Source organism: Anser cygnoides, chromosome 2 (genome assembly GCF_040182565.1).
Source record: "Anser cygnoides isolate HZ-2024a breed goose chromosome 2, Taihu_goose_T2T_genome, whole genome shotgun sequence".
Lineage (NCBI taxonomy): Eukaryota > Metazoa > Chordata > Aves > Anseriformes > Anatidae > Anser > Anser cygnoides.
Window position 1 is genome coordinate 43,579,198 of NC_089874.1, and position 12,721 is coordinate 43,591,918.

At 44.8% G+C, this 12,721-nt stretch overlaps 1 protein-coding gene across 3 annotated transcripts in view; it reads left to right on the forward strand.

Moving 5' to 3' along the window:
- Positions 1-6,027, forward strand: part of TGFBR2 (transforming growth factor beta receptor 2) — a 59,005-nt gene extending 52,978 nt beyond the window's left edge. For all 3 annotated transcript variants that reach the window (XM_048076055.2, XM_048076054.2, XM_013192724.3), the window contains 2 exons: positions 291-418; positions 3,778-6,027. In XM_048076055.2, the coding sequence (XP_047932012.2) occupies positions 291-418; positions 3,778-3,957 (308 nt within the window). In that variant the 3' untranslated portion in view covers positions 3,958-6,027. The remainder of the gene's footprint in view (positions 1-290; positions 419-3,777) is intronic.
- Positions 6,028-12,721: the final 6,694 nt, after the last annotated feature.

The window sequence follows — 12,721 nt, forward strand, 5'->3', positions numbered from 1 at the left end:
CGCTCTGACTGTTGTTAATATGATTATGCACTAAAGGGTTTAAATGAGAACTGTCTAGTTGGCTAGGAAAGAAAAAGGGAGGGAGGGAGGGGGCACGTGGGAGAAACACATTTGAAATATTTTTGAACATGCCAACTGGCTTTGCTTTGTTTGGAGCTGGTCAGGCAGAGCAGGGGCACTGAGCAGCTAATCAGTGCCTCCTACTCCTCCGGAGAACAGCCAGCTCCCTTCATACTTGGCACCAGCACAGCCCAGCTGAATACCCTTGTGTTTGCTTATTCTCTTGGCAGAAGTGAAAGAGTACGAGCCCCCATTCGGCTCTAAAGTGCGAGAACACCCCTGCGTGGAAAGCATGAAGGACAATGTCCTAAGAGACAGAGGGCGACCGGAGATCCCCAGCTCCTGGCTTAACCATCAGGTAAGAGCACCACATTGAAGCAGCTGGGAGCCACGCCACACATTTAGCTGCTGCCCAAAGCCTGAGCCTGAGCTCAGCGTCCTGCTCAATGGGAGGGATCTCTCTTTCGAACAGATCAGAGCTCTGCCACATGGTGACACTGATGCTGCCCATGGTTTAGACACCACAGTGTCATCGTGCCTGCCCCGAAAGCACTGGAATTTCTACTGCCCACCAGTGTAATCAGAAAGTGACCAAACCAAAAAAAAAAAATTGGAAACCTGAGACTCAACAACCATCTAGACAGCCACAGAATAATTAGGGCCTCACAGCACACTGCGTGCAGGCTCTGAAAGGTCAAGGAGAGCAACTTCACACATGCGTCCCTTCAGCAGAGAAAACACATTTCAGTACTTTATCATGGAGAATGGTCATAGTGGAATCCCAGCTGTTGACAGGTTTAAGAAAATAGGAAATGAGTCGTCAGCAAGCCAGTTTGTTTTTATTCTGTGTAGTAGCAGTCCCTTTCCTTTGCATGTCGGGAGGCACTCTGTCAGCTTTCCCTGTTCACAGACACCACGGTTGCACTTCCTAGGTGTGATAGTCACGGCCCGATTTCTGAGTAGCTGAAGCTGAATGGAAAAAAGCCAAAGGCATGCATTTCTTCAATTCTGCTCCGAGCAGTTTTATCAGAAGAGATAAAATGAGACTCATGTCAGAGAAGCGAGGCTTGGTCATTCTGTTTGTAAATGCGGTATGTTGAGTGGTCTTTACAGACAAAAGGAAAGCACAGGGAACATTTATAAAAGCCTAGGCAACCAAGACCAGCTAGCATTTCCATCAGGAGCAATATAACACTCCCTTTTTCATTCCAGTTGGGATGTTAAAATCATAGTCTAACACTTACTTAGGAAAGGCCATGTGAGTGGCTGTAATCAATCACTCTTCCAACCAGGAGCAACGCATCTGCTGCCTGATGACTGTGGCAGAGCGCAGCCCCTTCCTGGACCCGTGGTGTCATTCCTCATGTAGTCAGCAGTAACGAGCAGGATTATTGAGGAGGGGTGCTTTAACTGGGGAGGAGAGCTGTGTTTTGAGGGACACCTGGATATCTGATGTTAGCAGTACTGAAAGGCCCTGGAAATTCTAGGAGCTAGAGCTACAACCATCTTCTAACATATTGAGCTGGGAAGAAGAGGTTGTATTAGTGCTCATCTGCGTAGAATAGAAAAGTTATTGCAGAATTATTTTTCTTGTAATTGTGGATGAGCTAATAAAAGTGATCACGAGTTAATTGCAGTCGTTTTGTTTTCCACAAAGGCAAAATGAAGTCCAAACTGGTAATATACACGTGGTACTTTAGAAGATCCCAATTAACAAAGCAGAAAAGATCCTGAGCCAGATCATTTGGGAGAAGAAAAAAAATAAATAGAAGAAAATGCTTAAAATTAGGAACAGTGTGAGAACATTTCTGAGAATACTCAAAAGTCACTGTCTTCTGTGTGAAAAAAACAGAGCAGTGTAGAGAACTGATTAGGGAAAGAGAAGAACAACAGGAAAGTCTGTGGTCAGCAAATTGAGGACAATAAGTTTTCTCAAGAGCAAAAGGAAATCTAACTTAGTACCAATCCATTACTGCATATGAAAGAAAGATATGGCTTATGCTAACGCAAAGGCAAAAGCTGTCAGCAAATATTTCCGTTCTGTGTTTGGGAAGAGTCAAGTGATGCACATGTCATCGAGGTCAGTGAAGGCCCCTATAAAGAAAAAGTCACTGGCACTTAAAGCAGGCCTCAGGCAGGGTTAGATGGTGTGGGGCCTTGCCTGCATTTGGGGCAGAGCCACTCCTGTGGGCAGCACGTTACGTGGCAGCACAAACTGGCTGTGCCCTGGGGAGGGAGGCTCCAGGAGCAACTTCCAGGCGCAGTCAGCCAGCTGTAGGGCCAGCATCGGTGTGCCAGCACGACCAGGGCGCCTGGGCAGGGAACCACTGGGGCTTGGGGTGCTCAGGGAGCAAGTTCGTGCTACCCACGCCCCCCGGTACAGAGCATCCTGCCAACTGGGGTGTCCTGTGCTGCGCTTGCACGTTTCTGGAGCACACGCAGCTGGCTCCATCAGGGCTCATTCGAGGCTCTGAGGCAGGAAATGGATGCCTGATAACACATGCACAGGACATTTAATGAAGGTGGATTTAATTCCCTTCGCTTGAGTCCCTTCAGAGTTTCACGTTGCGCTGTCTGAAATTCAGTGACGCATTGGCTTCAGCGGGGCTGTGACAGTTTACAGCAGCTGAGGACCTGCTTTGAACTCCGCAGAAGTTGCTCTTACTGTAATGGCTCTTCCATATTCATTTCCTTCCACTGCAGTCGTGTTTTTGTAATGAACTCATTATTCATCGTGATAAAATTCTGGAATGGATTTACATATTACATTTTTTCCCCCTTAATGAGATTTGTTGCACTATTGATTTCAAGTTAATGTTTAATATTTAATTTAATTTACTGCTTGTAATTTCAATGCCAGCAGAAAACTAATGCTATTTGTATACAGACAATAATGTTCTGCTATTAACATTGACATCAGTCAACATCACCAATTAGGTAAATTACGCAATTAATGCACTGTTGTGAAATGTTATTTTTTTAAATAAGAAGTTTAAGATAAATCCTACTTAATGGGCTTTTAGTGTCATAACGCAAAGCACACAATTTCCTGGCAAATACCTCATGTTTACAAAATGCATTACAAAGATGCAACTGTTTTTTGTTCCTGTAAACATGTGCATCAGCATTGAAATGAAGGTTAAATAGTTACATCTGTGAGTGACATGTGTTTAAGTGTTTGTGGGCCTGCGGCCCGTATTTGCACATAGTTTTAGTTAGTCTGCAGGGAATTCATAAAGGCTGATGTAGGGCCTGATATTGCTGGCAATCAGAATCTGTTCAAAAAACCCATACAGAATTCAGGCACACAAAGGGTTGGATGGGTTGAGCAGGACATCATGAGCAGGCAGTCTGATCATATTGATTGGAACAAAAACTGTTAGATTCCCTAACGCTGTTCCAAACCATCATTTTTCTTATTATAAAGTATCAGAATATACATCCAGGTATGACATTACCAGTGACATAAGCTGCTGCAAGTACGGTAGTAGGGTGTTTTTTCTAAAAAATATATTAAAAAAAAATGCCACTGCCCCCATGCCCCCATTACAGTGACAGCAGAGCCCAAAAAGCACCTCGGGGACTGGTTCTGTCACCTCCACCACGCACAAATAACCCCCTGCACTTCGGAGGGCCTTAAAGCAAACTCTCACAGATGCGGTTTGGTGGTGACTCAGACTGTCCCCATCACAGCTGCTCTCCCTGTGCTCTCTGTAGGGCATCCAGATGGTGTGTGAAACCCTGATCGAGTGCTGGGACCACGACCCCGAGGCCCGGCTGACGGCACAGTGCGTCGCGGAGCGCTTCAGCGAGCTCAAGCACCACGACAAGCTTTCAGGAAGGAGCTGTTCGGAGGAGAAGATCCCCGAAGATGGCTCCGTGACCACCGCCAAGTAGCGTGCGCCCGAGAGCTCCGAAATGGAGGGAAGTCGCTCCTAAACCTTGGCGAAGGAAGAAGTCTCGATCGGTGCCTTGACTTGCTTCCTGGAGGACTGAGGCTGTCACTACTCCCTTTAAGCTGTGGCTCTGGACAAGGAGATGTGTTCGTGGGAGTTAAAAGCCAGGGAGCAGGTGTCATACCCTAGCATTGGCTGCCGGCATCATGCCATGTCATACGAGGAGCTATGTATGGTAGCACTTCCTCAGGAAATGAGATTTGAGAATAGCCAATAACATTATGCACTTTATTAATGCCTGTATATAACTATGAAATTGCTATTTTTTATATATATATATATATACATATATATATATAAAATGTGTGTGTATGTATGTATATATATATATCTATAAACAGCCATGCTCTGAAGGAAAGAGTTTTAAAAATGCCTCCAGGAGATTACCTGTGCATTAGAGATCCCTCCCCATTTAGGGAAAGAGCCTGGGGAGATTGGCATATCAGGACACTAGCAATTGTGCACTAAGCACGCTGCCAAAAAGATAGGAATAATAAGCAATAAGAAGATGGCTTTCGAAGTAGATGCTGTAAGCACCCAGCTGTGGCCTGGGAGTTCACAGTTGCAGGAGCAGTCTCACAGCAGAAAGGCGGATTTGGCTTTGCAGCTGTAACTATGCAGTCCTGTCTGCAGCACATTTCAGAAGGTTCAGGGATGTCTTTGCCCTCTCGCCTTAACCCCAAAGTCCTCACAGCATCCCACAATGGGAGTGTGAGGATGTTTGGCCCCTCCCGTATGTGTGTTTTCATACAGAGGTCATTAGCGTTACATGTTTATTGCTTTGAATTCATGCTGCTTGCAAGCAGGTTGCAAAATATCAGCAGGATGAGATTTCCCCTCCTCCCTTCCCCACCCCCAAACCATACAAAACAAGACACGGCCAGCAATAATCCAAGCAGATGTTTTATATTTGCTCTGCATTCTAAATGCAGGCAGTACTCTTTTTTTTTTTCTCCCCTTTCCTTTTACCTTGATTGTGTTGTTGTAAGAACAAATACTTTTTCCATGTACAGCATGTCTAATTGCTTGACACACCATGGTCTGACTCTGTTCCATGCTTTCTAGAAAAAAGCAAGAGACAACACCCAGTGCCTTTATTTTTGCACAAGGACCTCAGAGCTGAGGGAAAGATCCATAACATCAGATTAATGCCATATCCTGCCCTCCACACTGCTTGCATGTAGGATAGCAGGGCTTCTGGTCTCCAGCATGTTTAGGAAGACAGTTGGCATTACATTGGACTTATATAAATGACAGCAGTGTGTTTAATAAATGCTAACAATTTTATCTTCAGGAGTTTTGCAGTGATTTTTCACTTTTTTCTTGCCCTTGGCATGTAAGCAGGCCTTGGAAACTAGAAATTCAGCCAGTACAGACCAGTCCTGTGCAGGACTATATCCAGTGCAATTTATTAAACACCTTTGACAGATAAACATTGATATTTTTCTAGAAGACATTGCCAAATAAGTCAACAGGAATCATGCTCATTTAAATGGGAGTTCAAACTTACGATGGAAAATATTTTATTTCAAATGGTTTTGTAAGCTTTTGTTTCATTTAAACTAAACTACTCAGAAATACTTAAACAGAGCCAGGCAAAATCTCAGCAACTACAGTGGAATTCAGAAGATGCTATGTCGAATTTTAGGGGGGAAGGGTGATTCGTGTTGTGTTTTTTTTAATAAAAGCAAGAAGTGAGGGAGCTGCAGGGCCGCTGCCATCTAGCGAGGCGCTGCCAGTGCCTGTGCAGGCCCGAAAGGAGGGTCAATACTGACATTTATTTCTTTTTTTTTTTTACTACTACATGTAAAGAATTTTTTTTTAATTCTTTTAAGGCATACTTCACCTGTACATCATGTATGAAATAGGAATGTGAACAATATATACTCTTGTTTATCAAATGTTTCAAGCACTTAACTTGCTTTGTAAACAGTTGTGGTTTTTTATTATTTTTTGTTTTGTTTTGTATAAATCAAATGTTTATTGGAGCAAATAAAATAACACCAACTCAGGTTTGTCTTTCATCTCTAGGGCATCCAGAATTAGGAGGGGCCTCTTCCTAAAATGATCTCTATCCTAAAATAATTCAGGCCCATCCCCTCTCACTGGAGGCCTGAATGTCATGCTCAGCATGTCCAGTGGCCTTTGAATGTCTCTCACTTTGCTGATGACACCATCCGCCAGCAGATCCTTGCCTTACACAGAGTAATGCCAGAGAAGAAATCCAGAGTGGCCGCCCCTGCAGTGTAAAACCTTCCCTGGTCTCAGGGGTGGGGAGAGAAGCAGGTTCGCAGCTGATGGTCTCCTGCTTTTAGCTCGCTCCTGAGTACAGATAAGGCCTTCGTTAAACCTTGGTCATTTTGGTGCTGGTATTAAAGTGAGCCAGAAGACAGCCCACTAAATCTGTGTCATGGAGAAGTGTATGATTAATGTGCTTGTGCTGCACAGCTTCTGTGCTCCATGCAGAGCCCTCACCTGGACACCCCTCCCGCGGAGGACATGCACAGAGCACAAGCTCCACATGAACAAAGAGCAAGACACATCCCTCACCACCCCCCAGAAAACAGCCTCGGGTGTGCCTGAGGTTGAACCAAAGCCTGTGCACACAGCGCAGCCTGCCAGTGCTTGATTTAAGGCATCTGAGACTTTACAGGCATCACCCTTTTTTTCAGGGTGTATGTTTTGGTGCCAGAACTTCCACTACAAGTCATGCTGGGCTGAATATATCCTGTTGAACGGCCACGTGGGGTTCCCCAAGCAGGCACCCAAGTGCCGTTTGTGAGGTGGGCAGCATTGCAGAGCAGCTGAGGCTGGCAGCAGCCACTGGTCCAGGCGCTGCGCTCACTGCTCCTGCCCAAAACAGGCCACGTAGGTTGCTCAAGACCTTGTCAAACCTTGAGTGTCTTCTTCAACACTGATGATTTCACTACCTTCCTGGACACTCACTGCTTCAGAACAACACATGTAGCTGATGAAAGGTATGGTGCAGAGCACAGCGGCTGAGTCCACCCTAAAATTGGCAACAGCAGGGCCTTCAGAAGAAAGCTCTGCCTAGGTGTGTGCCCGAGCGGACAGCAGTCACCAGCTCTCCCTTCACGCCACCTCCCCTCTGCCCCACATACACCACCAGACCATAAATCAAGCTGCACAGCAAGGACGCCCTGCAGACAGGGACAGTGTGGTGGGGCCTGCAGGGATCAGCTGGGACAGGAGTCCCTGCCAGCTGCGAGGCAGCACTGCCAGCACCAGGCCTGCCATGGCTGATCTGACAGAAAGGCCTGGTGGGGTGCCCTACGGCCTGCCCCTCCCCAGCGGTGCAGCCGTCCCGTCCTTCAGCAAACACAGGTACAAAACAGCTCGCAGCATTGATGGGCATGCAAAGCCTCACTGCCCACACTGCTGCGGTTTCCAGCAGCGCCCTGCCAAGCCCTAGGCACGACCAGAGCCACTGTGGTGGGCCCCGGTGTTCGCTGGTGCGCTGATGGCAGGAGCCACCCCTCATCAGTCCCCACCGCTGGCCATGCGTTGTGCAAAGAGCTTCAAGTGCTGACATCCTGTTTACGCTGGAGTAAAGTCAAAGTCATTTTGGCATAACAAGGCAAGAGAGTGTTGCAAAAACAAATAAAAACCATATTAATAAAATGTAGCAGGCAAACTACAGAGCCCTTTCAGTCTTGAAATGAAGTACACAATATCCCTAAAATAAAGTCCATTATATACCTTTAATATTTTTCTTCAGTTAAGGCCTTTGCCCACCTTTCTTGTCCTAAACATGCTACTCAACAGCCTTCTGTGAGCAGCTCTTAATTAGCACGTCAATCACCATTTTAGCACCAAGACACGCAGGAAGCTGTGCACTGCAGAAAGCAATCCTTGGGTTTGCTAGTGACCCATGCAATGGTCTGAAGTGGGGCGGCAGAGTTCCCTGGCACAGACTGCCTCCGTGTTACCAGTTTGCACAATTCCCAGTGCAATGGGGATTTCACCCCGCCAGGCGATTTCCAACAGCTACTGGAAAAGACATAAACAATAACAGAAGAGAAAAATCATGACCCAGATCCTGAGGTGGGGAAAAAAGAGCAGCATTAGGGCATTGTTGTTCTGAATGCTCCTGGAAACAAACTGTGCCATGTGTCCAGCACCTGCACTACTGTCCTCTTGTCAAGCCAGCTGGGTTGGGACCCAAGGGCTTTCAAAGGAACACTGATAGGAACACTCATTTATTTCCTGCTCCCTAGCTCCTTCTCCTGCCTTTTATTTTTTTTTAATTTTTTATTTTTTTTAACGCATTATGTGTGTAATAAAAAGCTGCCTATGGCATTTTTTCCCTCCAGCCACAAAGAAGATGGAACGAAGTCTGCTTCAGACAGTCTGCCTGTGGCTCCTAAACACAGTTTGGCTGCATTCGTGCCGCTTATTACTTGGCTGACATTCGTGCAAGAGGGTACATGGTCAGAAGGCTCTTGCTTGTAGGTGCCAAAAATGCCAGTCTCAAACAGAGTAGGTATAAGACACGCACCTCACAGCAGGACTTTGGTGTCTCTTCAGGCACCTGTGTCCTCCTGGGAGATTCACAGCATGACCCACAAGACCCAGCTGGCCTGAAACCAGTGTCCCACGATGGCTGTGCAGGGCCTGCTGGCTCACAGCACCTTGATTGCTGGCAGCTCTCACCTGTTTTTGACCCCAGGCAGCTGAAAGGCCTTGTTTGTAGCCAGAAAGCTGAGGACAAAGCCAGTGGTTTATTGAAATACGACCAAACTGAGAGGCTCCTGGGAGGACCAAGCCCAGGAAATAGATTTAAATCTGTTGAATAATGAATGCTTTGAGCACCATCTAATCACTTCATGAAGAGGCAAAGGCAAAAGTCAGCTCATAAATTATCTGCTGTGAAACATCTGCTTGCTTATAATGGTGACAAACCAATCTCTTTGGACTGTTGCATTTACCTAGCTAAAGTCTTAAAAAAAATAAAACAGTCACCTGTTCAAGTAGACAGGATTGAACTCTCACTGCTAGATGTCTGTTCCTCAGGTAACCTGCCACGTGAAACCAGGTAGAGCCGAGATCTCTGATATTTCTTCTCAGGTTTAGCCAGGGTCTCTCAGGAAGGACCCCCTCACAGCTGAAAATACTCCCCTTCTTCCTCCTGCACTGCAGCAAAGCTTTTATGTGGAAGAAGAAACAAAAGCCAATTCTCTCCTCACTTTTCCTCCACCCAGGAAGTCCTGCTCACTGCCTACCCCTGCCCCCTGCTCCCCACATACTCCCAGAGCACAAACACAATCCCGAGCCTTTTCTGACCCCTCCCAGCACCCCCTCTCTCCCAGCCCTGTGCCCACCATGAGCATCGCCCCGCCAGGTGCCTAAATTAGGGCCACACACACCATTCTGCACAGAAATCAGGTATCACCTCGATTTTGAGATCAGGGCATTGATGGAAGCAACAGATTGTGCTTGCTCTATGAGAGGATGACCACATCAACCACACCATCTTTTCCTGGTGTCCTCTGAGGTGAAGCATCTGCATTACCACCACCACCACCCCCTCCAAATCCTACCTGCTGAGCCATGACTGAAAATGCACCACCAGCCTGGATTTGCTGTATTGCACAGGGCAGCTTAACAAGGACCTTTGAAATGCCTTTTTTTTTTTTTTTTTTTTTTGGTGCCATGCCTCAGCCACAGGCGAGTTGCTTGTGGGGTTTACAGGACTTCTTTACTCAGGTGATCTGAAGAGGTGTAAAGGGTGTAGGAGGTTTCATCAGAGCTGGATGGGGAGGGACAGGAGCTGAGCTCCTCATCCCCTCTCTCCTGACAAAACCCAAACCCTGCGCTTTCTCTTGTAAAAGTACCAGGTTCTTCGTGCTTTCCCCTTGCAGGAGACCATTTAAGGGTAGAAAACATTTTACAGAAAATATTGATTACATCTAATTCCCACTTTTCCTTGAAGGTGAAAACTGTCTTTCTATTTCTCAAACAGAAGACAGGATAAACTTGTTCTGAGATAAACATCTGTCTGTCTGTCTGTCTGCGACTGCAAATATTTAGGACTAAAAGACTAATCTTTATATACTGAATTCCCCATAAATGTATGTGACTGCTTAGAGGATTTCTGCACTGATCTAGCAAGGTTGCCTATGCTATGACGACTTAGTAAAATAAAATGATAAATGTGTCAATATGAAGTCAGAATACCTCATTTGGCAATGTATAAGAAAAGCCTCCCTGGACTTGTTGATTCAGCAATTGTGATGAAAATACAAGGCCCACTCGGGGCTGTTTCAGTGAATCATTGCAACGATCATTTGAAAATCATTTAAAGTAAAATACAATTTTTGAAAGAGCAAAGCCTTTTATACAGGGTATATGAATGCCTGCAATGGCAAAAACAGCATTTCATCTTTGATCTAACAAAACTGAACTAAAGGCTCTCAGAGAAAGGCTCCTGTGAAAGAAAACACAAAGAGCTTCTGCCCTCAGCACCAGGAAGAAAAGCTGCGCAATGCTGCCACCAAGGAGCAGGTGCCATGTGTCTTGCAGCACATGAGTTAACAGGCAGTCCTTTCATGAGCATCCTATCCATAACAGAGGTACTTAGCAAGTGAAAGATGATAATACTGATACTTGAATCCAGTCTCATTTCTGAAAAGGTGAGCTTTCCTCCTTTGGTGAAATTAAAGCCAGGGTATCGATTCTCCTCAGCCAAGATGCTCACTTTCCATCATCTGTATGTTGTTCTTGCGGGCAGAAGAAGGTCAGCCATACCTTTAATTAGCTAAAAGATTTTTGAATAGGATATAAATCTCATCCCAGAACTTTTAATTTTCCAGTTGTTAAGCCTTGTACAGTTCTTCCAGAGTACTCATCTGCTTTGGCTGCGGCTTCTTTTGCTCATCTGAGCCCCATGTGTCAAGCAGAGCTAGTATTTCTGCAACGCGACAATGTCACCGCACTTCAGGAACCAGTGAGGAGGAGCCTGCAAGAACAGCTTGCAGGGGATTAGACCGAATTTTTTCTTGCAGTGTTTGAACAGCATAGTGAAATGTTCCCATGTTTCAAGGTATTAAGAGCACCCCCCCCACTAAGAAGCAGGTTGTTCAGCCTGAGTCCTTCTGGAAAGGACGTATAAGCCTTATTAAATGAGGGGAAAAAATATGGCAATTTCATTTTAATGTACGAATGTTAACATTCATTAATTTGGTTGTCTTGAAATAATTTCTGGAATGGTTGCTTTTAAGGAAATAATCTTAACAAAGCCATAGGAAATGGAAGAAGGAATTTAAATTAACTTACTTCATCTATTTATAAATAGTTTAGGTTAATCACAGTAAACCAAACAGGATTCAGCCATACTTAAACACAGCCTTTACTCATATATAAACTGTTTATTATATCCATGACACACAACCAGACAAAATTCATTCCTGATCTGGGGACCAGTCTAATTTGGTTTTATTAGCTCTAGAGAAAAAAACATTTTGGCAGAAGATCTACTTTTGAATGTAAAATATTCTCAAGAAAATTATCCTGAGAGAGAGGCAGCAGATTCCTTCTGACTTCACCGGATCAGAAAATTGGTGCAAAATCAGCTCCTAAAAGGGGGCAGGCCCTTCCCTGGCCTTTTCTCTCCATGACAGCAAAGGAAACCATGAGGGAACCTTAGCAAAGACAGCACGTGCTCAGACAGCTGAAGCTTGGTGAGATGACTCCTGTTCCGTGTGCTTTCATGGAAGAGTCGCTTAGTAAAAACATCTCTTCATCCCAATGAAATGCTGAAATCAGTAAGTTGACGTCATGTTTTGACAAATTATGTCTATGGATTATAGGCAGATTTTTCAGTATGGACAATGTGGTTTTCACACTAACGTACGGAGAATGATCATAGGATACCTTAAAAGGTGATTTTTCTTTAAATGCCTTCACGTTGCTGCTGATATACAGTATTCTGTTCAAAAATCCTGGAGAGAAATACAATGAATGTATACAAAGAAATTTTTGCCTTTCAATTTTCCAATGAGAATTTAGACAATCCTTGTTGGGTCCTGATTTTCATGTGGGTTGGCAAATCTGCAGATTGGTATTTTCTGCACTGCTTGCCCTGATGTGCAAAATCCCTACCAGCTTCTAGAAGAGATGGAAATTTATTTCATGGACAAATGCATGAAATAGGGGCTGGATGTAGGGTCATCTCCCTTTCTATACATGCTGCCAATGCATTAGCAATGGGAATATATGAAGGCCATAGTGCAAGTGACTCTCTCACAATCAGACACCACATTTCTTGCTTGAGCCACACATCTTGGCAATGATAAAATCACTAACTTGAGGATGTTATTTGCTCAGATGCATAACTTGCATATGCTCCTGTCTCCATTTTGCTATACTTTATGGTATGAATTGCATTTTAAATAACTTAGTTAATTGTCTTCTAGGAGTAATTAAAATGAAATTATCGGCATTGTAAGCTGCATGCAGCACTTTCATTAAGACAGTAATTATGAGGGGAAGGGCTCTTAAACAGGGAGGGAAAGGAGCACTTTTTTTTTTTTTTTAATGCTTTGTGCATGCATCTGAGAAAAATACCCCTCCTACAACATTGTCTTTCCAGGCTGAATACTCCAGGACCAGAGCAATGGCTTTCTCTTTCAATTCTAAAGAAACCCAGCACTGAGGATGTTTTTATGAAGACTATCATAAGAATA